Source organism: Sinocyclocheilus anshuiensis, unplaced genomic scaffold, assembly GCF_001515605.1.
Source record: "Sinocyclocheilus anshuiensis isolate Anshui unplaced genomic scaffold, SAMN03320099.WGS_v1.1 scaffold532, whole genome shotgun sequence".
Lineage (NCBI taxonomy): Eukaryota > Metazoa > Chordata > Actinopteri > Cypriniformes > Cyprinidae > Sinocyclocheilus > Sinocyclocheilus anshuiensis.
Genome location: NW_015555819.1, coordinates 2260859 through 2288812, shown reverse-complemented (window position 1 = coordinate 2288812; position 27954 = coordinate 2260859). Strand labels below are relative to the sequence as shown.

Here is a 27954-nt window from a genome sequence, read left to right as displayed (position 1 = left end):
AGCTGATTGGCATGTCACCATATTCTAATTTGTTGAGATAGTGAATTGGTGGGTTTTTGTTGTCTTTTCCACGACATTCTAATTTATTGAGATGCACCTGTAGACTACAAACAGTAGCTCGCGCAGATCGCGCGCACAGAATCATTCAGTGCGGAAATGTATTGTCAACACTGTTCTGTGATTTCTCAATAAAATAGTTTAGAAACTGAAAAGTTCCAGCATATATTGCTTAATAACTAAATCCCACAGCTTCAGTAGCCTACTAGTAGAGAGACGCTGCCAGGTAGAATTAATTCACACACGCAATCGCTCTAACTCATTGGTCTCAAACTCAATTTCTGGAGGGCCACAGCTCTGCACAGTTTTGCTCCAACCCTAATCAAACATTCCAATAAGGTGGCATCCATTTAATCATTTGAATTAAAATTATAATTTACACTCAATACATTATTATTGCATACTGTTTTATAATGTACTACAACACTGAGGTACAGATACTTGCCACTATTTGCATTAAGCAGCATAAATAGCAGAAAATCCTGCTATTTTCATAGTGTAAATAGAATCCATTGCTATTTGCACTTAGTGTAAATTCTGTGGATGTTAAAGGTTCTTCATGGGACCATCAATGCCAAGAATCTTTATTTTTCAGTGCAGCCTTTGGCGAATCAGGCTTGATGCAGGTGTGTATGGATGAATTGTCAGTGAGAGTGTTGATGTTGGCAGGTGTGTTTCCTCGCAGCGGTTTCCTTCACATCTCAGTGAGGTGATCCAGGAAGTCAGGAGCTGCGGCTCTTCAATTACACCTTCAACAGCTTCCATCACTCTTCCTTCATGTTTGGTTCTGTCATGCAGTGCTGTGCTGTCCTACTAAACCTCTGCCCCCATCCATCAATCCTTCTATCCATCCATCCATTGAGGAGAGATTCCCCATGTTTCAGACCCGTGACTGACATCTGCTGCTTTTCTGATGCATCTCATGCAACTAATATATGACATGTGTTTGGCATTTTGCTTTGGCATATTTCATGACTTTTTAATCCTATGCAAGCAGTCAGCATGAATAAACATATTTACACACGTCTAATATTATGCAAAAATTAATGTGCTAATTTGAATGGCCAAATTGTGTCTCTGGCTCAATGAAAAAAACATTCAAACATTGTCTTGAATACGCATATTCACATGTTACCCATATCTACATGTTGATAATATCTGAATTAAAATTCATTTGAATGTTTTTGGGGGACAAACAGTAAATATGTCAGGGTGATACAACTGTCCTTATATAATAATGAAGAAAAAACAAACGATTTAAATCCTTCAAAAGAAAAGTAGTATGGCATAATTTTAAAGTAAATCATAATTTATTTTTATTATTTTTGTCATAATTTTTAAATAAATCTAAAAACATTTTTTTAAATATTGGAAAAATGTTTGGAAAGGCATGTGGTTGAACTAATAAAGTAATAAAGTTAGTTTGGCATTTTTATGGTATGGCAAAGTTGATGATTAACTTAATTATATTTAGTAAATAATTGATAATATTAAAAAAAAATGAAATAACAATTTTTTATTTGAAAATATATTTACAAACCTTTTTGGGAATAATTAAAATGTATACAGGAAAACATGATGTTGCTGTTTTTCTTGGTTACACCAAATGACATTGTTTGAGTCATTAAATATAATTATTTATTTAAAAATAGTACAAAATGTTTTCAAAATCATATGAAACCAGCATGAACTTAAAAATACATTTCTAAGAACATGGCACATTTGTTTTAAAATAGATGTTTACATATATTTATTGGTTTATTTTTCTTGACAAAATTGATCTTTGAACCTGAAATTTTAATTAATCACTATTCACTTTTTAAATATATATAAGTTGTTTTAAAGCAATATCAAACTCACAATTTTGCTGTTTTCGGGACTCATGCGTAAAGGGATAGTTCACCCAAAAAGAAAACTTTTTGATGGCATGGACTTTCAATAGATGTTTCATTAAAATTTTTGTTTCGAAGATTAACCAAAGTCTTGTGGGCTTGGAACGAAATGAGGGTGAATAAATGATGACAGATTTCTAGTTTTGGATGAACTATCTATTTAAAATAAAATCTCAGCTGTGCTGACATTCAGTACAACTGCCCTCTTGCTCTTGTGTGATGTTGGTTAAGTTTGGCTTAAATTTTATGTTTAGGTATCATTCATGCACCTCTTACAAATGCACAACATAACTGCCATTAATCCACACTCTCTCATGTCATCACTTTGAGCGATTCCTGTAGGCACCTGAAATGTGTTGCGCCAGCAAGACGCAAGTTGTAATCACGTCCATGATTTGTTCTGCGCTTGTAAGACAGATTCACAGACATTAACATGATATACTAAAGCCGTGTCATCATTTGCTTGTGTGTGATTTACGATTGCTCGCTATCTGAGCCTCTAAGCCGGGCTGGTGTAGCTCAGCAGCTTTGAAATCCATAAAGACGGTGAATCATCTAGACACACTCTGATCTGCTCAGTGCCAGCAACTGTTCAGGGAGATTTGACTTATCAAATGAAGTTTGAAACTGACACCCTCTGTAGGGTTTGGAACCAAGATCTGGCTCTTATTCAGAGATGTTTTATTTATTTATATTTTTTAAATAAAAAGTTAACATTAACGGTTCTTGAACATACATTCTTCCACCAGTTTGGACAGATAATGTACACAACTCTGACTGTATTATTTGGGTTTCCAAACAATGCAGCCAGGGTAGTCTGATTCAAAAACCAATGACTCTTTTTAGTGAATTGGTGAAAAGAATCAGTCTTGAATAGTGTTGAAGAAAGTTACTTTTAAAAGTAATGCATTACAATATTGCGTTACTCCCTAAAAAGTAACTTAATTGCATTACTTTTTATGAAGAATAATGCATTGTTACTTTTGCGTTACTTTTTCTTATCTGGGCTGGTCTCATTTTTCTCTCTTAAGCAATAAAAACTGAATCTGTATTTGTGCAAGTGAGATGAGTAAATGCATGCTCACATTTATTTTAGAATTACAGTAATCACCATGTTTACACCGCGCATACAATGCCTCTGCACTTGTTCTGATTTCTCTCAACTGGCATTACTTATTTGAAAAACTAACTCAGATGATTTCTTGTAAATTAAAAGGTAATGCATTACTTGATTAGTTACTTGAAAAAGTAATCTGATTGCATAACTCACGTTACTTGTAATGCGCTACCCCAACACTGGTTACTTTACTAGTTACTTGAAAAAGTAATCTGATTGCGTAACTCACGTTACTTGTAATGCGCTACCCACAACACTGGTTACTTTACTAGTTACTTGAAAAAGTAATCTGATTGAGTAACTCACGTTACTTGTAATGCGCTATCCCAAACACTGGTTACTTTACTAGTTACTTGAAAAAGTAATCTGATTGCGTAACTCACGTTACTTGTAATGTGCTACCCCCAACACTGGTTACTTTACTAGTATGTTGAAAAAGTAATCAGTTTGCGTAACTCGTTACTTGTAATGTGCTACCCACAACACTGGTTACTTTACTAGTTACATGAAAAAGTAATCTGATTACATAACTCGCATTACTTGTAATGTGCTACCGCCAACACTGGTTTAGAAGTTCTTTTAGTTTGAATCAGTCTGAATCAGTGATTGTGTTATGTGTACTTAAAGCCTGTGGGACTTAAATTCAATAAGCAAAATTCTGACTAGTTGTTCTGTATGTATTTAAATATGCAGATTTAATTTTGTTGTAATAAGATTTAGTACAAAAAAGATCAAAAAGAGTACCAAAAAAAAATTTTAAAAAAATATACTACCAAAGAGTAGTATCAGTTGTGTCAGACATAATTCTTAAGTATATAGTTTGGACCAAATATTGTTGTAAATTCTGTTCATGGAACCGTTAAGTGAAGTCTGTACCAGAATTGTTAAATGTATTACAATTTTCATCCATAACTAGCAGTGTTTGCGATTGTCGAAGTTATCAACCATGCACTAAATTGCATTTTTTTTTTTTTGTCCTTTGAAGTTTTTTCCACTGTCTAAAACACCAGCGAGACCTCTTGTATTCAGCTGGGGCTGTGATAATGCTGCAAGGATTATTGCAGAAATACTTATTGTAATGTATTTGCTTGTGCAATATGAGGAGGCATGCTAAACCTCTCTTGCATTCGGCACCGAGTAATTTCCCCTTTGGGGTGTGAAGTAACAATAACTTGGTAATGAAATGTGTTTTCTAATTAATGAAAGTGTGCACAGTGATACCACAAACCCCCTACTGTGTTCCACCCACTACTGTTATTTTGGCACCTGTAATCAAACAAACAAACACATAAACAAATTTGCAGGCTGCATATATGGGCTGCTAAATATAGCAGCTTATTAATAATAATTTATGTATTAATAATTATTTGATACTTTTCAAGTTGTTGTGCTTTTTTATTTGACCCCTCTAGGTTTCACAGATCTTTTTTGGGATGCTTTTCTCCTTACCGTTCTCTGTCGTTCCACATTCTATTTTTTTAAATATCGTTTTTGTACGCTCTTACAGTTTAATGGCATCTTTTGAAGACAGTAGACACAAGAAATCTGTCATTATTTACTCTCCCTCATATTGTTCCAAACCTCTGTGAGGTTCTTTCTTTATAAAAGAAGATATTTTGAAGAACATTTTAACCGTTTTTGTCCACACAATTAAAGTCATTGGGGTCCAAATTAACGTTGGACCTCTTTGACAAACATTTTGTGTTTCCCAGAACAAAGAAATGCATACAAGTTTGGAATGAAATGAAGGAAAGTAAATGATGATAGTGTGTTAATTTTGGGTGAACTATCTCTCAACAAACTGTAGGAATAGAGTGATGAGACACAAATACAGGATTTCTCTGATCATAGGTATATTTATTTTTCTTTTTGAGCTTTGCATGCCCTACCTCCATGTTTCTGTGTAGAAAAACGTTCACGTTTAGATGAATCTTATTTGGTTTGTGGCTAACATTAGCTTTAGCAATAAGATGGTTTGCATTTGAAGTTATGTTTTGGTCTCAACAGACCGTGCAGTCGTCCTCCAGGTTGTTGATTCACTGACATGCCTGTGGGCAAACTCCAGCTGAGATGTCATTTATGAAGTATGTTTTTATACGCAAAGTTTCTCCCATCTCTGTCCTGAAGGACTGTTGCCTACATTTTGGACATTGTTTGAACATTTAGATTTGTTGGGTTAGTCAACCTGGTGAAATTCAAATGTGTTCCACTTTTTTTTTCAGTTTGTCCATGATGGACCTCACAGTGTTCTGAGGTTTATTCAAAGCATTAGACAATAATATAATAGCAAGCTGAAATTGTGTGTGTGTGTGTGTGTGTGTGTGTGTGTGTGTGTGTGTGTGTGTGTGTTACAATTCACGCCATGTAATTGTTCCTTAGGCCCTGTTCAATGTGACAGGCAAACATCAGTATAAAAGGCCCCTAAAGTAGTGTAGAACAGATGTCTGTCTACCCCTGGTGGGAAAACGAGTGGAATATCTCTCTCTCTCTCTCTCTCTCTCTCTCTCTCACACACACATACTTGCTCTTTCTCACCCATAAACACCCACCAGCAGACTTGCAGACTAGCTAAGAAAAAAGCGTAGTCAAAGGCGAAACTCATGACCTTGGTTAATATGTGTGTAATGTCACAAACTACATTGAATTCTTCCCGGATGGCTGTGTTCTCCAGAGAAGAATTAATCTTTATGGGTGACCTGTGGATGAACAATGACATTCACAGCAAGGTAGAAGTCCCCCTTGCCATTGTTGTCAGGAAATACCCTGAAGGATTGGTTATTTCCCATATGAACAGAATAATCTCTAAAATCCCCGGATTTCAGATTGCAAACAGCGATGGGGAACGTCTGGTACCATATTGAAATGATCCTCCTTGTGATTCCTTGGAAGGCAATTTGACCTTGCATAAACCCTGAACATGAGCACCTGTAACCCTTAACCCATAATCACAGGACCGTAGAAATCCTGTTTGGCTGCATTACAATATGGTTTGGCAATACAAATGCTAAGGATACACGGTTCTCCTGGGAGATTGTGAAGGCAGCTGGAAAGATCATATGAACAGATCTACCAACCACAAGATTAACTGCCATGCTAACAAGATCTGCACCATCATTCAAGGTTCCAGTTACTCTGGTAACATCCTACGGTTATTACCTGGATAAAGCCTGCATTACACTTATTGCATTATACTTATACTGCATTATACTTATACCAGATTACACTTGCTTGTAGGTTAGATGAAGATTTCTCATCACCAGAACCAAGCCTTAAGCATCCTCCAGCATCTTCTTTATAGTCTTGTGTTGTATCATGATTTTGGTACAACTTAATATGAATACAAATTACTTTGTACTCATACTCTTCGAGGGTTTCCAGTTGCATCGTTCTGAACTCTTATGGCCCTGTCCCAGATGCCACACTTTATGTGGACTTGTGGTTATGTGGCCTTCACTTGAATCTTGTCTGTGAAGTACATAGGGGTTCCACTTGTCATATGGGTCTTAACCAAAGGAGGTAGGCTTGATGCACACTCCATCCACGCTTTAGGAAGACGGCGCTGTTGCAGACTTTAGTGGACAACTATCCAACAGTCTATGTACGTAGCATAATTTCACCGAAGTGTGGACACGAAGGAGGACAATAAGTACTAAGGACAGACTTAATGTAGTTAGCTGACAAGCTGGTAGATGGCAAGGACTCTTCTAGGTTTTTGTTGCAGGTAAGGTCTTTCCTAAAGGAAGTCTTCAAATGGTTGTTGAGTTCCTCTAATTCATGGGTGTCCAATCTTGCTTCTGGAGGGCCACTGTACTTCAGAGTTTAGCTCCAATCCAAATGAAACACACTTGAACCAATTAATCAAGATCTTCAAGAAGACCAACTTCTAGGCAAGTGTGTTGGGGCAGGTTGGAGCTGAACTCTGCAGGACATTGGCCCTCCAGGAGTAGGCTTGGACACCCCTTCCTTAACTGCTGTCTCTGGAGAGAGAACTGCTTCCTCAGTTTGAGAAGTTAAGAAGAACATAGGTCCCAACCCCTTGGTAGCAGAATCCATTCTATTCAGAAAGGCCAGAAAATAATGATGGGAATAAAAAGCAGAAACCACTCACTGGGATTCAAGGAACTCATGTGCCTGTGTTGTTCTTTTGTAAGATTTTTGCTGAGACAATCAGGTGATAAACAGAGGTGCACAAGTGGTCTACATAGGTCTGACATGCCCTTGTCCACCAGAAATATTCCAACAGGGAATAAAGATGACAACTCCAGGCAGTGGTCTGTAGGACAGGTGGAGTATCACAAAGCGGGCCTAGCATGCTTTTGTCAAACACATTCATGGTTGGTGGATTATACTCTTTACTCTAAAACAGAGGTTCCATCACAACACTGCTCAATTTGCATGTCTCCTTAATCAAACACACCTGATTCATCTCATCAACTCATTAGTAGAGACTCCATGGCTGCGTTCGAAGTCCCCCCTATACCCTCAATCACTATTCCCTACATTAGTCCACTGATATATTCCAGTTTGAAGGACTGAATGAAAACAAGTGAGCGAATTTGGACACTGAGTGCACTGGAAGGACTGCTGCTTTCAGATAGTTTGTGCTTGCTGTTAAATAATCATTTGAAATGTAGCAAACTGGCAGCACCAGTAGTAATACAAAAAATTATTTTGATCTCTGTCAGGGAAACCAGCATGCATAAACCTTAATAAAACCATTTAATAGTCAGTTAAGAAATTTATACCTGTATGATATCATGCTGTACCCACATTGGACCAGCAGTTTGGAAAATGGATGAATGGATGATTCGGCTACACACGGCATCTTCTGGCGAGATGCAGAAATTCATTCGACACGACCCTCACAGTGCATTATGGGTGTTCTCTAGCAGTTGAGTGTACAGTGGTTATACGCTTGTAATTGCAGTGCATTATTTGATCAAATGAGTGCACTCGATAGTGTCCACTATGGTTTTGGACACCAGTGCAAATGGTTGTCTCCTCAAATAGTGCCCTATTTAAGGGTATAGCGGGTGATTTTTGGACACAGCCCATGACCTGAAATGGGTGTGTCAGACTAAGGACACATGCAAAATGTGCAGAAGTGTTTTGGAACCACCGCTCTAAATTCTAGATTGGTCATATGTACATAAGACGTAACAGGTGGAAAATGGCTATATGTAAAAACTATATGTACTCTCTTTCTTTGCATTTTCCATCCTTTGGAAAGAAGAGAAACAGAGAGGGAGGCCAATAGGAATTCTCAGGTTGGTTCATTAGCATGCAGTAGATGCTGAGATAATAAGCCAGCTGCAGTGCCTGCATAGATTGAGGTGGTACAGTAGGGCCGTACTAAAATGAAGCGCCCCTCCAGAGGGAACTGTCAAAGGCCCCAACAATGACTGCAACAGTAATCACTTCCACCCAAGCTGTCCCTCCATCCCTCCCTCTGTGTTGAGGACTGGGAATTTTTGATGATTTGATGACGATAAACAACCGGGAAGGAAAATGGCATTCAATTTTATCTTTCACAGCCATTCTGACAGTCTGACAGTTGTGGCTGCCATTTTTACCTACACCAGCATCTTTTATTGATCAGTTATGCATTCTAACTTGTAAGGCTATATGCTCTCTCATGTTGTATTAATTTTGTAGCTGATCTGAGCAGATTTTGAATTGCAGGTCATTTATTTACACCTCTTGCCTGACTGAGTAGTTAGTAATGCTGATGCTGCAATGGAATGGATGTTGAAAAATGTCTAGTTAGCTTACTGAAAGTGATTCTGTTGTTGTATGAAATATTGATTTTACAGAGTATCCATCCATCTAGCCATCTGTCTGCTGGTACATTCTGCTGTCTGTCCTGGCAAACCATCCATCCATGCTCTTCCTTTGGGAATATTGTCTCTCTGATCACTGTCTGCATGTGGCGTGACTTGTGGCCAAGAGAAAGTAAACCAAAATCATACGAACACGATCAGTAATAAGGGACTTAAAAGGAACCCTTTGTAACTAATACTGTCAATGTATCATCATGGTAGGGTTTATGAATATGAAAAGGATTCAGCTAGAGCGTCCCGCTAACAATGCTTAAGGTTATAGGTTCGATTCCCAAAATTCCAATTGTAGGTTGAGATGGTTTAAAGGGATAGTTCACCCAAAAATCCTAGGTGTATATGACTTTCTTCTTTCAGACGAATATGATCAGAGTTATATTAAAAATGTCCTGGCTCTTCCAAGATTTATAATGACAGTGAATGGGCATTGAGATTTTGAAGTACAAAAAAGTGCATCCATCCATTATAAAAGTGCTCCAAATGGCTCCAGGGGTTAATAAAGGCCTTCTGAAGTTTATCAATGCATTTGTGTAAAAAAAATCCATATTCAAAACTTTATAAACTGCAATCTCTAGCTTTCGCTAACTGTTGTACACACATTCGCAAGAGAGTGGCGTTCCAGCGGATGGCGTAGGTGTAGCGTAGCGCCGGTGTAAATATGCTATTCTCGCCAGAACCAAGTTTTGTTTACAGTTAAGGAAGACCAGTCTCCTCTTGGCTTATAGCAAAGTCCTCTGACATTTTTCATTATGAATTCTTCTTTTTGTACTTCTGATTCATGTGTTTTGTTTTGCTCTCTCCTCTGCACTTCTGCGTTCGTCACTTCTTACCGTCCTGACAGTTAGCGGAAGGTAGAGATTACATTTTGTAAAGTTTTAAATATGGATATTTTTCTTACACAAACGCATCGATTCACTTCAGAAGGCCTTTATTAACCCCCTGGAGCCGTATGAAGCACATTTTATGATAGATGGTCACACTTTAAAAAAAAACCAACCGCCATTCACTGCCATTATAAAGCTTGGAAGCGCCAGGACATTTTTAATATAACTCTGATTTGTCTGAAAGAAGAAAGTCTTATACCCCTAGGAAGGCTTGAGGGTTAGTAACTCATGGGGTAATTTTCATTTTTGGGTAAACTATCCCTTTAAGGTTATTGGTTTGAATTCCAAATGAGGGTTGAGATGGTTTAATTTTCACCAAAGAAAACTTTAAATACCAATTCCTTGGTAGACAAACAATATCGACAGAATAATTTGGTTTAGGCCTTATCTTTATACGAAGAACTGCCACTGCATTAATTATGCTGGTTAACAACATTTCCAGACAACGGAGCGGTCAGTGGATGACCTTCAGCACGAATGCTTCAGAAAGTGTGGCGTACCTTTGAATGAGAGATTGCGATGAGGTGGGGCGATACCTCCTACGGCGTTGTCTGTTTTGAACACGTTCGACCACTCAGAGGTTGAAGGGATTTTTGACATGTGCTCTTTCTGCTCGGCAGGAGGTTATCACATAGCGTCCAGACTCGACCCAATTAAACCCACACGCATGCAAATGCATGCACACACCCTCACGCCATTCCCCAGTCCACTCATAGCCTTATGTGTCTCAAAGACACAATTTCTGCCAATGTATGTTAATGACCTTCACTGCATAAAAGCGAAAAGTTCAAAAATAATCAAGGCACCATGAGCTTTCGAATCCTTAAATCAGCAACATTTTGGGGAAACTTGAATACTTCGCCTTGCTGAGATTTATCCGAGAAAAGTTATTCTTTTATGAGTTTGCCTGTGTTTTTTAATTCATTGGCTTCTATATCACCTTTTAATTAAAATCTCCTGTTAATTCATTTACAATGAGTTAGGAAAGACAGATTGTGACTTTGTGCAAAACCAATATCCTTCCCCTTGTGGTTCTTGCAGTCTTAGAAATGAGTTTTCAATTAAAGAGGCGAGTTTGACTTCCTGTACCCCTCTTGATGTAGCGTCTCTTCATTCCAAGAAAGTCATCTAATTCTCACATGAAAGTTGCTGTTGAGAGCTCATTAAGGAAAGCACCTCACCGCGGTATCCCATAAGCCCTTGTGATGGTGGTAAATAACTCACACAGAACAATGGAACAAAAACACCATTAAAGAAACAAATGAAGTTGAAGAATAGATTGGGAAGTTCGGAGTGCTTGATTAATTTCACCACACCATATGTGCACGCTGATATCGGGGATCTATTGCGCTCTGAGATTGAGCTTTCCTTGCTTAGCCATTCTAACCCCTCAGGCACTTGGCAACAATAATCGGTACGCATCGACTCGTTATTCAGATTTAAGTTGACCTCGTGAATTGTAATGGAAGTTGAGCTTGTAATTACCTTGTTTATGTGTGGTGAATATGTATGAATGTCCACGGAGCAGAAGGGCTCGAGGGCAAGAGCGCATTGACAAGCACCAAAAATAGTCCAGGTTTGGGAAAATTTGAATTAAAGCTGACATGAAACGTGGTTGTTTTCCTAAGACTTCTGAAGGAACTTATTTAGAATTCACCTGGGGTGCAGCAGAAACTACAAGATGGGTGCTTTTTATTCAGCTATGGGCTCTTTTGGTCTTGAGGTCTGTCAGAGAATCGTGTAAAACACACTTCACACTCTCACTAGTTCATGTAATTTGTCTGCTAATGCTGTAAAACAGTGTATATACATGCATGAGAGGAGAAATATGTATTTTTTCCCCTCTGAAATGTGTTGAGCATTTACATCTCAGTGCCATTGTTTCATTTTGTAGTGGAAAATACATTTTTTTGAACAAAAAGTCTGGTTCCTTTGTCTTGGCTGATTTCAGAGCTAGCATATATGCTAAATACACACAATTATTTTCATCATTTTGTATAATTTAACAAAATTACAGCTTGATTGTGACATTTTTTTTTCTTTGTTCAAACATCAGATTTCTCAATTCTGCTCAAGCTTTTAACTCAAACTGTTATTTTTTTTAAATAGTGGCAAAATTGTTTGTTCTGGTGGAAATGACACCAAATTGGTGAGACAGTCATGATTTTTGAGAATAAATAAATAAATATCTTCAGTAAGTATTTATTGGTAAATAAAATTATTTTTGAAGCTTGAATTTGAAAGGAGAAAAAATTATATATACGATACATACACATACGGTATACTATACATAATATACTGTACATACATTACTATACATAGTATACTATACGCGTACTATAAATAATATAAAATTAGAAAAGCAGCTAAAATAAGTGGATATAGTATCAAATATTTTAAAATGTACATTTATATTATTAAGTTACTTGACAGTCAGTCATATAACAAAAAGAAAAAAAGTTGTAATCTATTATTTTTAATAAAAATCAACCTACCAACTTGATAAGAAGCCAATATTTTAGCTTCTAGACATAGAGAAAATATCCCAATATTTCTCTTTTATTTTCCACTTTTTTATTTTTTATTTATTTTTCAATTTGGCTTGCGCTTGTAAGCATCAAATGGATTTTGCTCTAAAAAATGATTGGCAGCCCAAGTAGCTAAATGTAATTGCTTGCATTAACTTGTCAGCATTTGATAGCACTGGGCCCGTCGTGCCAAAGCTGGTGTTTTATACACATTCTGATCAACTGGACATCGAGTATCAAGCCAGGAAATCAATTTAACAGTGTTTGCATGAGGTATCAAAAATAACATTCATTATCGATGCATGAAAGAATCAAACATTTGACAAACTGAAAAAAAAAGGCCGAAAAAGTCATAAGCTGCATCCATATAACCTTTCGTGAAACTCTGTCCGATTAGCTGAAATGTCAGTGTTGAGTCAGTAATGAGGTGTTTAACAGGAACAGAAAGCTGAGAACGTGTGAAAGCAGGGATGAAGTGATCGAAACATTCAGCAGTGAGATCCACAGACGTTTACAAGAGAAGTTTTCTTATAAGGATTTTGTAGTTCTCGATGGTTCAACATCGCAAATGGTTTTCAGAAACCATAAGAATTGTCTCAGAAATGTGTATTCAGAATGGAGCTTTTCAAAGGAGCAGTTGTTATGAAATGTATAGGCCTATTATATAATGGATAGTTCTGACTCGTACAAAGCCATTGTGTAACACACACTTTATATTAATTCACCAAGTTGCTACGTTGCTCAGCAACCATAAATGTCTAGTTAAAACAGTCATCCTTGTCAGAAATATTGTGAATTTTGAATTTAATAGTTTGGTTTCATAGTCCCAAGTCCCAGAATAGTTTTATGGTTCCTTATGGAATTTCTAGGACTAATCCATTTCGCCAAGCACTTACACTTGCATTCTTGTTGTAACTGGAGTCTTAAAGGGGTCATATGATGCGATTTCAAGCTTTCCTTTCTCTTTGGAGTGTTACAGGCAGATTGTGCAAAGACTAAAGTCTCAAAACCAAAGAGATATTCTTTATCAAAGTTAAGACTCTGCCACGCCCCCCTAAACGGGTGATTCTAACACGCCCCCACATATCTACGTCACTATGTGGAAAGCTTGTCGGAAGGAGGGACTTTGTAGAAAACGAAGCGTCTGAGAGAGGCGGGGCATAGAGGACCTACAATAATGTACAGTATTTGAAAAATAATGTGTTTTTTGAACATTAAAGCATGTCAACATATTCTGTTACACCAAATAATGATCTTTAAAAAAGCATCATATGACCCCTTTAATAACATTTTAAGTACACAAGCATCATATTGCTGTTGCCACAGTTTATAAAAGCAAAGAAGCATAAGTGTGTTACAGTGATTTTTGACCAGATGTGACACAGTAAGATTCCAGCAACAAGCAATTGACAAAAAAGTCTGTTCACACCAGACGTGACAGAGCTACAAGACACAACAAAATCAATCACAAATCATGGCAAGTCAGAAGAGTGTGTGGGCGAAGTTCTTATGTGCACACATAATCAATGCCAAAAAAAAAAAAAATCACAATCTGATACAATCTTTGTCATGGAACACACTTTTCTCACAGTTTGAATGTTCTTGTTCCCTTTAAGTTCTTTTAAAAAAAATTTGAGGTAAATTATCCATAGTCGCTTTCATTATGGCTATTAAAGTCATGCAATAATTATATCTGAACTCAGATTAAACAATTTTAAACTATTTTAAAAATACCTAAGGGATAATGATGGAAGCTTTTTTCCACCACGGGATAAAAAAAATAAAGTAAGTGCGACTTTTTATCTTACAATTCTGCATTTTTTTTCTCAGTATTGCAAGATATGTTGTTTGTTTCTCACAATTGCGAGAAAAAACGTCAGAATAGTGTGATTAAAAAGCAATTACCTGTTTTATTTTTTATTCTGTGGTGGAAAAAAAGACAATTGTGAGATATAAACTCAGAATTGCAAGGTATAAAATGTAAGAATCAAAATTGGTTCATTAAAATACCGATATATAAAACTAGGAGTTTAAAATTTACTTGTACACAGTTTGGTACACATGCATACAGAACTGAAAGACTTGAAAGACTATATATATATATATATATATATATAGTCATATATATATATATATATATGTGCATTCAAAAAATTTGAATATCGTGAAAAAGTTCATTTTTTTGTAACTTATTTCAAAAAGTGAAACTTTCATATATTCTAGATTCATTACATGTAAAGTAAAACATTTCAAAAGTGTTTTTGTTTTAATTTTGATGATTAGCGCTTACAGCTCATGAAAGTCCAAAATCCAGTGTCTCAAAATATTAGAATATTTCCTAAGATCAAACAAAAAAAGGATTTGCAAAACAGAAAAGTTCAAGTTGTTTAAAGTATGTTCATTTAAGCACACAATACTTGGTCGGGGCTCCTTTAGCACAAACTCCAGCATCAGTGAGGTGTGGCATGAAGCGATCAGCCTGTGGCACTGCTGAGCCTTCAGCTCGTCTGGATTGTTGGATCGACTGTTCTTCATCTTTCTTGAAAATATCCCATAGATTCCATATGGGGTTCAGGTCAGGCATGTTGGCTGGCCACTCAAGCACAGTAATATCATGGTCAGAGAACCACTTGGAAGTGGTTTTGGCACTGTGGGCAGGTGCTAAAGTCCTGCTGGAAAAGGAAATCAGCATCTCCATAAAGCTTGTCAGCAGATGGAAGCATAAAGTGCTCCAAAATCTCCTGGTAGACGGCTGCATTGACTTTGGACTTGATAAAACACAATGAAGCAACTCCAGCAGACGTCACAGCACCCCAAATCATCACTGACTTTGGAAACTTCACACTTGACTTCAAGTAGCTTGGATTCTGTGCCTCTCCAGTCTTCCTCCAGACGCCAGAACTTGATTTCCAAATGAAATGCAAAATTTACTATTATCTGAAAAGAGGACTTTGGACCACTGAGCAACAGTCCAGTGTTTCTGTTTCAGAAGTGGCTTGGTAGCCCTTTTCCTGAAGAGGGCTGAGCGTGGTGACTCTTGATGCACTGACTCCAGCTTCAGTCCACTCCTTGTGAAGCTCTCCCAAGTGTTTGAATCGGCTTTGCTTGACATTATTCTCATGCTTGCGGTCATCCCTGTTGCTGGTGCACCTTTTCCTACCCAATTTCTTCCTTCCAGTCAACTTTGCATTTAATATGCTTTGATACAGCACTCTGTGAACAGCCACTCTTTCAGTAATGACCTTCTGTGACTTACACTCTTTGTGGAGGGTGTCAATGATTGTCTTCTGGACCATTGCAAAGTCAGCAGTCTTCCCCATTATTGTGGTTTCAAAGAACAAGAGATACCCGGGATTTATACTGTTGGGATGGTCATTTAATGAAACTCAAATGTAAATATTCGAATATTTTGAGATACTGGATTTTTGACTTTCATGAGCTGTACGCTCTAATCATCAAAATTATTTTTTTTTTCAATGTTTTACTTTACATGTAATGAATGTAGAATATATGAAAGTTTCACTTTTTGAAATGTTACAAAAAATTTTAACTTTTTTACGATATTCAAATTTTTTGAGATGCACCTGTATATATATTCAAAAATTAATAAAATTCAAATGTATTGAAATAATGAAACTCAAAATATTAATAAAAATCACTAATTTTTTAAACCTTATTTCAGAGTAAAAACAAAAAGTCTGTAATAAAAAAAAAAAAAAAAGTGTAAACAAATCCAATATCTGTTGGAATCTGCACCAGAATGTTTCTGCCTCGTAAAAGAAACCAAAAAAATACCACAAACATTTTCCATTTGCCCCTGAAGCCAGCAGATATGTGTAATAGTCTTTTAGGGCGTGTAGGGCTGTTTGGCCACCGTGGCGCGCCACATACACTCGTGTAGGATAAATGAGGCTGTGAGAGACTCAAGCTGTGGGAGATGGTATCCCAGTCCATCGATCCAGCCGAGAAAACGGCGCGGCTCCCGCACGCATGCACGCACACACACACACACACGGACAGCAGGCCTCCCTGCCTCCTCTCCACCTGGTTTCCTCGCCGCTCTGCAGAGTTTAAAGATCGCTCGATCCTCTGATAGCTTTATCTCCAGCAGAGAGGGAGGTCTTACCACGAGTGGAAAATGGATGAGCGGAATGAAAGGGTGGATAAATAAAAGTTTCCGTCTGGATTTTACCACTTTCGCAGTGGGGGAGCCGATCTGACGGGCTGCGCTCTTATCATTCCTATTCGGCGAAGATAGCTAGAATATTAAACCATTGAGTTCTATGTATATTTCCATATTTATACATTTGTTTATCTCATACCGCAAGGGAGCTGTGTGGTGCGAAATAAAACCAAATCGTCTTCTTCTAGAAGTGTCCTTCCGAACCCCAGCGGCAGTGTTTTTACTCCAGTCAGATGTGTGCAGTGGATCTGCTCTCTGACAGCTTCAAAAGCAGGAGATGTGCTTTGAGTCTGGAAGTTTGAGCCACGGGAAACACACAGTCTCCTCCGTCAGCAACAACACAACAAAGTGCATTCATGAAGCAGCGGAGGAGTATGTGTGTGATACAGCAGTAATGCAATCACATCCGCATTCACTGAACACATTCCACGTGATGTTCAGGACGCCACATGTGATCAATTCCAAATATATGAAAGAGTATGCAACTTGCATGATGAGTGTTATCAGTGGCCTAATAAAAGCGGTTTTATTCTATGTAAGGGTGGTCCCACTCATGGTGGTGGCCATTTTGTGATCACATGATCTGCCTAATTTTTCTCGCTTTATCTCACTAACCCCCAAATATCAGAAACTTTCAGAATAAATTATTTTAGAACAAATGTTTTTGACAAGGCAAAGTTAGTTTAGGTTGTAAAATGTCATGTGGTGCGACTTCCTTAAAACTTAATGATTTTATTTGTTTAAGTTATAACATTTGTATAAAATTACTCTTTAACTTAAAAAATATATTTAGAAATGTTTTTGATATACTAAAAAAATAAACTAAAATAAAATGACAACTGAAATTATATTAAAGGCTAATTCAAAATATTAATAAAAACTATAATAGCATATAAATGCTAAAACAACATTGACACTCTTATTTGTCAGTGCCAAATATTCACTTGATATTGTGTTTTTTTTTTATATTACTGTGTCACAAATATTAATAATATCCATCAAATATGGTTACTGTATTAAATGATGTATAGAATTCTTCGCTGGGCCTGATGGAGGAATCTGTGGTTGTTGCGTAACATTATGGCATTAATGCAGGGCTGTACGTTAACTTTTTTTGCACATAGCACTGGTGCTACAGAGGTTGAAAGTTTTGTAGCACAGGCCAAACAGTCGTAGCACAAGTATAAAACGTAGGTTATCATGTCTGAAAACAAACACAAGTAATGGAGTTCATCACTTAAACAGACATTGATGTTCCATACAGAGCACAAAAAATACAAACCATCACAAAAATTGTTTTTAGACAAAGTTTTTTCTTAATTTGATAAAAATGGAAGAGTGCAGAAACGTAACACCTCTTACACCTCAACAAAATATAAAATTTAAAAAATGGCAGACATTTAGGCCAAAGTGCATGGGCAAAGATAAAAATCCTTGTCATTATTTTATCTTTGAGTTTCTTTTTTCTGCTGAACATAAATGTTTTTTTTTAAGAATGTGGGTAAGCAAACAGTTGGTCCGCAGTTACTTCCATAGTATTTTTTCCTACTATCAAAGTCAATTATGGGGACCAGCTAATGTTTGGTTACCCACATTCTTCAAAATATCTTCTTTTGTGTTCCGCACAAGAAAGAAATCATGCGCTGAGAAAAAGCACATGTCAGAACAGCACGCGAATGAAATGTTTAACCGGCAAGGCTTTAAAGCACATGCAAATAATGTATTTTTGTGATTGCGCATAGGTGCAGTGTCCTGAGAGTGTAACTCTACTGCTCAGTTAACAATTTAAGTGAATGTATGTGGTGTTGTACAGTATATTATACAGACAGAGGTGCCAGAACTGCAGCTGATAATATGAGCTGTAGCACGATACTATACTATTTCTAGAAAAAGCAGATCGTGGAGACATTTTAATCGTCTACGATCAAAAATTGTCATATCGCACACCCCTAGTATAATCAATCTCTCACACACACAAACAAGCACAATGAAATCACTTCACACAATTAAGCGGCTTTGTTATGAACATGCAAAACCATATCGCACGCATGCTAAAGTGGTAAATTTATTCATCGCACAGACCAGTTTTTTCGTAGCACATGTGACATATACTGTATGTCGCACTGTACAGCCCTGATTAATGACAAGATAATAATGGAAGAGACACAGCATGTGCAAACCACTGCAGTCACCACCGTTACACAAGCATGTCGACTGGTCCAAAAGAGCCTCTGGGGCTGTCGGTGCTAATCTGTTCAGCAGCAAACATCTGCTGCTGGCCTGGACCAGGAGTCCCTGATCACACCCCCAGAGGCACACGACACACGCCGTATCCATGCACGCACAAACGCTGTGTATTTACTCACACACAATGAGAGGTTAAAGCTCATATGTGAGTATGAACCAGCTTATGGACCGACCTTATGGACCTGGAGGAACGCGAGGAACGTTATGGGAAAGCCCCTTTCCAGCCTCACAGGCCGTGTAGAGAGGAACAAAATAATGCGAGCAGATCATGTGGAGAAAGAAACCTGATGGCTACAAGCACCTCGTGAGACTGTGAACCCTGTTATTGATTCCTCACAACCCTCGTGTAACGCCACACTTCCATTGTCTTCTTCCAAAGAGCCATTTTGATGGAGAAATTGCCTGTTTGTTTACATTAGCATGCGAATTAGCATGAGCATTAGCTGGAGCAGTCTGAAAAAAAAAAAATATATATATATATATTTATTTGCTTTTAAATTATAGATTGTTGTTGTCAAATTAATGTTTTAGCATATTACATTGTTGTACATACCAAATATAAGCTTGACTAGCAGGTTTGAACATTTCGAAGATCTTTCTTCATTCAAGGACTTCCTGATTAGAAAATAGTTAGTTAATGGTCAAGATGGCCATCAAATTAACTTACCTTAAATTGACTTTATGTGCTCATTAACTTGTGACCGCCCATATTTCAGTGCTTATATCGATGCTTATTTATTATGCTGGAATGTTGAGTTTAACCAATCATAACAGAGCTAATTTACATACAGTATAATGGTCTTAAAGGGACGGTAGCCTTCAAAAAGTGCCTTGAATTTTAAGACTTAAAAAGTTCAATACTTTTAAAAACAGCCTTTAATTTAAGTTTTGTTTTAAAAAGTTTAATTAATGCTTATTTACAATGGTGATTTGCTGAGATTAGCCAATCATTACAGAGCTCCTTTACATAGAGATGTCTTAAAGGTACAGTAGCCTTTCAAAACAGAAATTTTAATTTTAGACTTAAAAGTTTAATCAGTGCTTATTTAAGATACTGGTATGCTGAAATTAGCCAATCATAATAGAGCTCATTTACATAGAAACGTCCTGAAGGTACAGTGGCCTTTAAAAACAGCCTTTAAATTTTAGTTTAATCAGGGCTTATTTACTATGCTGAGGTTAGCCAATCATAATAAATTTACATATAGTATAGAGATCTTAAAGGTACAGTAGCCTTCAAAAACAGCTTTTAATTTAATTTTAAGCCATAAGTTTAATAAATGTTTATTTGTATACGGGTATGCTGAGATTAACCAATCATAACAGATCTCATTTACATATAGACATCTTAAAGGTACAGTAGCCTTTTAAAACATAACAATTTTGTCTTAAATATCAGTGCTTATTTACTATCCTGAGGTTAGCCAGCCATAACAAAGCTCATTTACATATAGACATTTTAAAGGCACATTTGCCTTTAAAACAGCCTTTAAATTTTGGCCTTAAAAAAGTTTTATTCTAAAGGTCAGTGGGTGTTAAAAGTTGGTCATGTAAACCCAAGAAACCTTGACTTCAGTGTTAATTTTGACAGCAAATTTTGATTTAGTTTTAGTCATATTTTAGTCATCTGAATTGTTTTAGTCTTAGTCTAGTTTTAGTCGAGTAAATATCATAAGACTTAGTTGACTGATTTAGTTGACTGAAATCTAATGGGTTTAGTTACAGTGTAATGCATTTATTAAGCATTTATCTAAAATATCCAAACTCATATTTTCCCAGAGAAAACATCTATTAACCAGGTAATATGAATGATATTAAGGTTTGAACATGCAATACAGACACAGAGTTAACTCCTGTGGCACATAACATGTCTTTTTCTCAAAATTAAATAAAACCACTTCTCAGAAGCTGGATCACTTGACCAGAAGAATCAAGAACATGGTCCTCTTTTCAGTGAAATACCAATGGTTATAGGGCCTATAATAAGCATTCTTTATAACAACTTGCATACATCCTTCATTCTTTCAAGCAGACATATATATTTATGTATTTATATTTATATTTATACTTATTAGAACTACTAAAGTGATTCAGTCAAGAGCAGTGAGTGATTTCCTCTCTTTCTTTTGTTGATTCATTAACAATAAGGACACAGACAACAATAATTAAATTAGGCTGCTGTTCCTTTAAAACTGACTGCACGGATTATACTGGCGATATTTTCCCAACAGTTTACATTCACTTAAGACGTAACTGGGTGTGTAACATGAATACTCGTCAAAACTGACAATTTGTGATCAATTTGTGTGCATCTCTCCGTTAACATCTGTGAAAAAATGTCGTTGACGAAAATTATGACGAATATTTTTCGTCAACAAAATTAGCACTGCTTGACATACATTATAAATGAACTTCACAGAAAATTATAGGGTGAATTCAGGTAAAGTAGGGAACTGGTAACAACGCAGAGTGAAAAATGTATAGAATATAGTATCTAGAATATAGTAAAGCAATGGAATTTATTTCCTGTAGTAGACAGAGATTAAACCTTACACAGAACATTTACCCACCTTATGTTGGTACGGATGACAGTAGGTGGCCCAGTTCGTCACGTGTGACTGCATTTGCTTCAACAACCAAAACACTTGACTGTCTGCACACGTCGCCAAAACTGTCAGCGGAGTCTAATTGACATTCAAATGTATGCATGCACCTCCTAAAAATCTGATCACCCCTACCGGGAAGAAGGTATTGTAGGGCTGAGCAGTAAAGGTCTTTCGGCATAAATGACAGACGCCCACATATACAAAAGCATGTATTCGTACACTGCAGGGAAAAGCGCCAGCCCTGGAAGTTGCAGCGGCGACTCATTGTGCTTTTGAAGCAAACTCTTACTCTTACGCTAAAAAATGCTTTCGGCAAAACCCCTGGCCGGCCCATCAACCGAATTTAGCAGTGCTGTCGTGAGGGCTCCAGATTTCCCGCAGCCTGTCAGTGACGTGTCCAGAGTGGGACGGGGACAGCGACATAGGGCCTGTCAGAAAAAACACATCCTCCTGGACGACAGGCCCTGAGCATTGCGGATCTAGCGATGGCGAGAAAGAGAGAGACAGTCAAAACACAGCGGCGGGACTCCACTGGGGCTTGTGCTGCCGTTCCGCTCAGATCTATTTTTAATGCCCCAAACTCCACGTCAGCAAAGGAATGCATAATTATAGATTCCTGAATAATTCATGAGGGGCTCATTTGAATAAGGAGGCAGTTATGGGAGCCACATATGTGCCGGAAACTTTTCCATTTGTTGTTCGGAATTTTAAGGTAGAGCCCACCCTTTTAAACAGCATTGTCCACGTTTCTTGGAGAGGAAACAAATGTTTGCAATGTTTGCATCTCTCTCTCTCTCGCTCTCTCGCTCTCTCTCTCTCTCTCTCTCTCTCTCTCTCTCTCTCTCTCTCTCTCTCTCTATCTATCTATCTATCTGTCTGTGTTGGGGAGTTACTAGTTACATGTAACAGAATTACGTAATTCAATTGCAAAATAAATGTAACTAATCTGTTACAGTTACTCGGAAAAAATTTGTAATTAAATTACTTAAGAAAACGTTAACGATTACAAAGGGGGTTACAGAATAGGACACATGCTTATTCGATAACTGTTTCATTTCCTATGTGGGTTTATGTATATGCTTTATTTTTTAAGATTAACTGTTTTTTTTTTTCTTTTTAACTTTTCTTTTTCTTTGTTAGATACCAGTGTTTCCTGTCATAGCTATGCAAAGATTTGATTTCAAAAACAGTATCATAGCTATTAAACGGTTTCTTATTATTTTAAATCTGAATTTAACCTTTTAAAGTAAAACGAGGTGCTAAAATCAGATTTTGTGGTGGCTGTCTTTTAAAATTAAATTATTATAATCTTAATTCAAGTGATGAAGGATTTTGAAAGTCTGAAGTCAGCTGCGCCACACGGATGTTTTCATTCAAATCAAAGCGTAAACAACGTAGAAAACGTATCCGTGTGGCGCGGCTGACACAGAACAGCATACGCTGTTTACATTCAGTGGATAATCTCCAAAATGTCGCTATAGGGTGATGTGGAGGAGATAAATTGTTGAATAAAGTCGTTATTTTTATTTTCTTTGCACACAAAAAGTATTCTTGTAGCTTCGTAAAATTACGGTTGAATCCCTGATGTCACATGGATTATTTTACCGTCCTTGCTACATTTCTGGACTTGATCATGTTAATTACATTGCTGTCTATGGAGGGTCTGAGAGCTCTCAGATTCTATCAGAAATATCTTAATTTGTGTTCCGAAGATGAACGAAGGTCTCACGGGTTTGGAACGACATGAGGGTGAGTAATTAATGACAGAGATTTCATTTTTGGGTGAACTAACCCTTTAACATGATGCCTGCCTAAGGAGAACCTGGATATTTTGCACAGTAGGTTCACAACTAAAATGTGCTAAAATCTAATAAAGCCCCTCTGATAGAAGAGCTAGCATCACAATAGTCACAAGATGATTGTTACTGATAATTCCCTTAATTCTCACAAGTCATGAGCCAGCAGACATGAAGACGATCTGTCTGCAAGTTTGTGTGAATATATAAAATGAACGATAACACAATTAGAGCTTCAGAAAACTTATTTCAGTGCCTTAGGAGAAATACAAATAATCTGGAGTCAGTTATTTCTGAGCAAAACAGGTCAATTTGGCTATATGATCATAACACCAAGGGAACACAACACTAGATAAGATATTCAAGCTAGTATCATCAATTTTAACTAAACATTATTCCCTTTCAAACATTTTATGATATTAAACATTATTATTTCTGTTTCGCTACTTTAAAAGAATAGTTCATCCAAACTGAACATTTGCTGAAAATGTACTCACTCTCAGGCCGTCCAAGATGTAGATAAGTTTGTTTCTTCATAGGAACATATTTGGAGAAATGTATCATTACATCACTTGCTTACCAATGGGTCCTCTGCAGTGAATGGGTGCCGTCAGAATGAGAGTCCAAACAGCTGATAAAAACATCCACAAGTAATCCACACCACTCCAGTCCATCAATTAACTATGATGAAAAGCTGCGTGTTTGTAAGAGACAAAACTATCAAGGTGTTATCATTTTAAATGCTCACTTCTGGCGAAAATCCATAATCCATAGTCCATAATTCATAATAATGCTTACTTCAGTGAAAAAGTCCATCCCCTGTTGCCTCTCACATCAAAATCCACCAGCATATTTGTTTAGAGCTGTTTTGACTTGTAAACGGTGCTTAATTTGTGCATATTTCTCTCCTGATTCAGACCAGACGACTTTTTCACTAGAGAAAGCAATATTATGGATATAGGACTCGTGATTTACCTGGAAGCAACAGTTTAACAGCAAGTTAAAAACGTCTCAATGATGGATTTGTTTTGTACAAATGCGCAGCTTTTGGCTTCACAAGATGTTAATTGATGGACTGAAGTGGTGTGGATTACTTGTGGATTATTGTGATGTTTTTATCAGCTGTTTGGACTCTCATTCTGACGGCACCCATTCACTGCAGAGGATCCATTGGTGAGCAAGTCATGTAATGATACATTTCTCCAAATCTGATGAAGAAACAAACTCATCTACATCTTGGATGGTCTGAGTACTACATCTTTGAAGGCCTGATGTACAATTTTCATTTCTGAGTAAAGTATTCCTTTAATTTTTTTTTTGGTTGTGTATATAGTAGTAGTCTTGTTGTATATAGTAGTAGGGCTTTCAGGATTGCTTATTTATAATAAATAACTAGTCGTCCAGAAAAGTAGTCAAGTATTTTTTGCAACTTACACTTGATGTTATGTATTTTAATAATAAAAAAAAAAAATGGAAATCAATCAGTACCATAACAGTACTTTTTTTTTTTTGGAAGAACAGTGACTCAAAAATTCAAAGTTATTGATTAAAATGACAAAATATGGTATCGCTATAATTCAGCAGCTCTTCAACCATGAAGATAAAATATTGTTATATTTAAAAAAAAAAAAAAGTTAAGTATATCTCCTCAAGTATTGACAACTGCAACATATAAGCTAAGGCATATATTAACTCTTGGGTCAAGGTGAATATTGTGTTTTTGACCATTATTATGATGTTGCTGTGGACAGGAGCTCTTTTAATTTCATTGATCGGGAAGGCACACAAAGACTGAAATCGATACGGAGCGAGTGGCCGCCCTCTCGTCAGTCATACGCCGAGACTCCACCAAGAGTTCTTGAATTCTTATCAGAGCAGATGAAGTTCACGCGAAGGGTTTCGCCGAGCATTTTCCCTTTCTCTTCTTTGTGATAAGGCCATTTCTTCTGCCCTTGGACTTAATGCGCTGTATCTTTGTGATAATGTCATGCGGTATGACGTCTGACTGTGGTATGCTCTCCACATATATATTTTGTGCTAATGTCTTTGTGTATTATCATAGCTAGCTGGAATAGGTCACAGCGCTCAAAGTGCATGAAACTCTTTTCCTCGGGTCTCATAAACAGAGGGCTTTGATTATGAGAAAGGACATTTTGAGTGATGGTTTTTTATTTTTGGGGTGTTTTTGTTCGTGTTTTCCTCATTATGAGATTTTCTTTCTTTATTTCTAGCCACTGACACACACACACACTCTCTCTCTCACACACACACACACACTCTCTGTTGGGTTTGCCGCCAAGTGTCATTATTGTTTAATTAGCTGTGGCTGACATTTGAATGATATTCCCTCGCTTTCTCATACCTGAAGGGTGCAGGGCTTTACCGTATAATATGTCCCGTTTGGTGCACCCTATATCAGAGGTCACCAATTAGCAGTTTGCAGTCCAGATCCAGACCTGAGACTGGTTCTACCCAGACTGTGAATCGTTTATCATAAATTAATGTAATTATAGCAGGGTTTGTTTTCTCTCTCCACATGGAGAAGCTGAAGCTGATAGGGATTATAGATTTGGTCTATATAATTGTCATGGTGAACATTATATTTTACATTATTCATTCATAAATATCATTAAGGAGTCGCACCACATGACATTTTACAGCCTGAACTATCCTTGCCTTGTCCTAAAAGGTCAGATCTGATATTTTAAGAGACTTATTGACTTTATTTTTGTGCATGTTTCTGTGTGTTGGTTGAACCACATGACTAATTTGCGCCAAAATATTTTTCAAATATTTATAACAAAACTACTTCACTGCTTAAAATGTTTATCTAAAAAATAGTACTCAAAGATAATGACAAGCTGCTTAAGGTTTTCTTTTTTTTTATTAGTTTTTTAAATGGCTTTTTTTCTTAATTGGGATATCACGATATCATGTTTTTCATATCAAAATGAATTTTAATTAAGAAAATAAAAACATGTTCATTATAGAATAATATAATGTGATATAATATAATATAATATAATGTGATGTAATATAATGTGATATATAATATAATATAATATGATATAATATAATATAGCATACTGTGATATAATAAAATCTAATGTGATATAATGTAATATAATATAATATATAATGTGATATAATGTAATATAATGTGATATAATATAATATAGCATAATGTGATATAATATAATCTAATGTGATATAATGTAATTTAATATATAATGTGATATAATATAATATAATGTGATATAATATAATATAATGTCATGTGATATAATATAATATAATATAATATAATATATAAATGAACAGCCCAGTTCCTTTAAAGGCATAAAAATAGTATTCGCTGTTCTGTCTCCTCTTCAGCAGTAGACAGTTTTGCTCTCCATCTTAAGACTCTTCAAAACCAGTCATTTTTTCCACAGCTCATAAAGAGCCATTGAGTCACATGAGAGCAGAGGTTGTTCGGGAGTGTCCGTTGAGTGTCATCAGGGACGAGGGTTTGGTAGGGATGAGGTGGGGGTTTCTTACACTTTAATACAAACCAAAAACATTCACAGCATCCTCTTTGCAAATCACAGCGTTTTCCGTTTACGCTCCTGTCAGTTTTCCGATACGCGTGCACCTTAGGATATGAAACATTCATTATCTTATCTCGTGCAGGCATCCAACCCTCCCTATCTACCCAACAATTCAAACTCTACAATGTGCGGAGCAGCAAACAACTTTGCTGAATCATCTTTAGTGGTTTTTGTCTCGTTTGAAAACGCTTGCTCAACAATCACCGAAGGACCCGAGGTGCTTACGCTGAAGATTTTTCTTTAGAAAGTCCTTGAATGTGGTGTAGTATCGAGAAGTGAGGGGGAAGCATGAAGCGTAAAGCCTGTAAACATTTAGCACTTTGACTAATAGAAGTGTTAAGCGTGTTGTGGATGTTTGGGAGAAATGATTTCCTCGCGCACCATGAAACTCCACGTCACGAGTGATAAAGCAGAAAGGCCTTTAGGTAGCTGTTCGCCATCAATTCCTCTCGCCGTTTTGCTTATCTGCTGCACCTGACGCTGTTTGTCTTGAGATATGAATGAAGCGTCTGGCACGTGCTTGTGTGTAACAGGAAATGGCCTGTGAGAGGGGTTTCCTGATTAAATTGTGAGCGAAAACATTGCTCAGCCCTGTTGCAGACCAATGATTAGACCAATTTCTTCTTTTTTTTCCTCTAGGTCTTGTAAAGCTCGGGGTCCACTGTGTCACATGTCAGAAAGTCGCCATAAAGATTGTAAACCGAGAAAAGCTCAGTGAATCCGTCTTAATGAAGGTAAGATTTCATTTTTGCTTTGGAAATGTCAGTTTTACACACAAGAATAGTCTCCTGTTCTTTCTCAAAGATATAATTCAGTCCAAAATTAAAATTCTGAATATTTACTCTTAGAAAAACTAGCTTTCTTCTGTGAAATGCAAAAGGAGGAATTTAGCAGAATGTTAGCACTGCCCTTGTCCATGCAAATAAAGTGTATTATGACAATAATTTACATTTACATTTAGTCATTTAGCAGACGCTTTTATCCAAAGCGACTTACAAATGAAGACAATAGATGCAATCAAAATCAACAAAAGAGCAATGATATGCAAGTGCTATAACAAGTCTCTGTTAGCTTAACGTAGTACACGTAGCAAGGTTTTTTAAAATAATATAATAAATAAAAAGAAAACAGATAGACTAGAAAAAGAATAGAGCAAGCTAGTGTTAGAGGTCTTTTTTGCTTTTGTTAATTGTATAATAAATGAAAAGAAAACAGAT

At 36.7% G+C, this 27954-nt stretch overlaps 1 protein-coding gene across 1 annotated transcript in view; it reads left to right on the top strand.

The window, feature by feature from the left end:
* Positions 1-27954, top strand: part of brsk2a (BR serine/threonine kinase 2a) — a 215164-nt gene that overhangs the window by 95041 nt on the left and 92169 nt on the right. Inside the window, 1 exon segment of the mRNA XM_016469576.1 lies at positions 27377-27471. Within this exon segment, the coding sequence (XP_016325062.1) occupies positions 27377-27471 (95 nt within the window).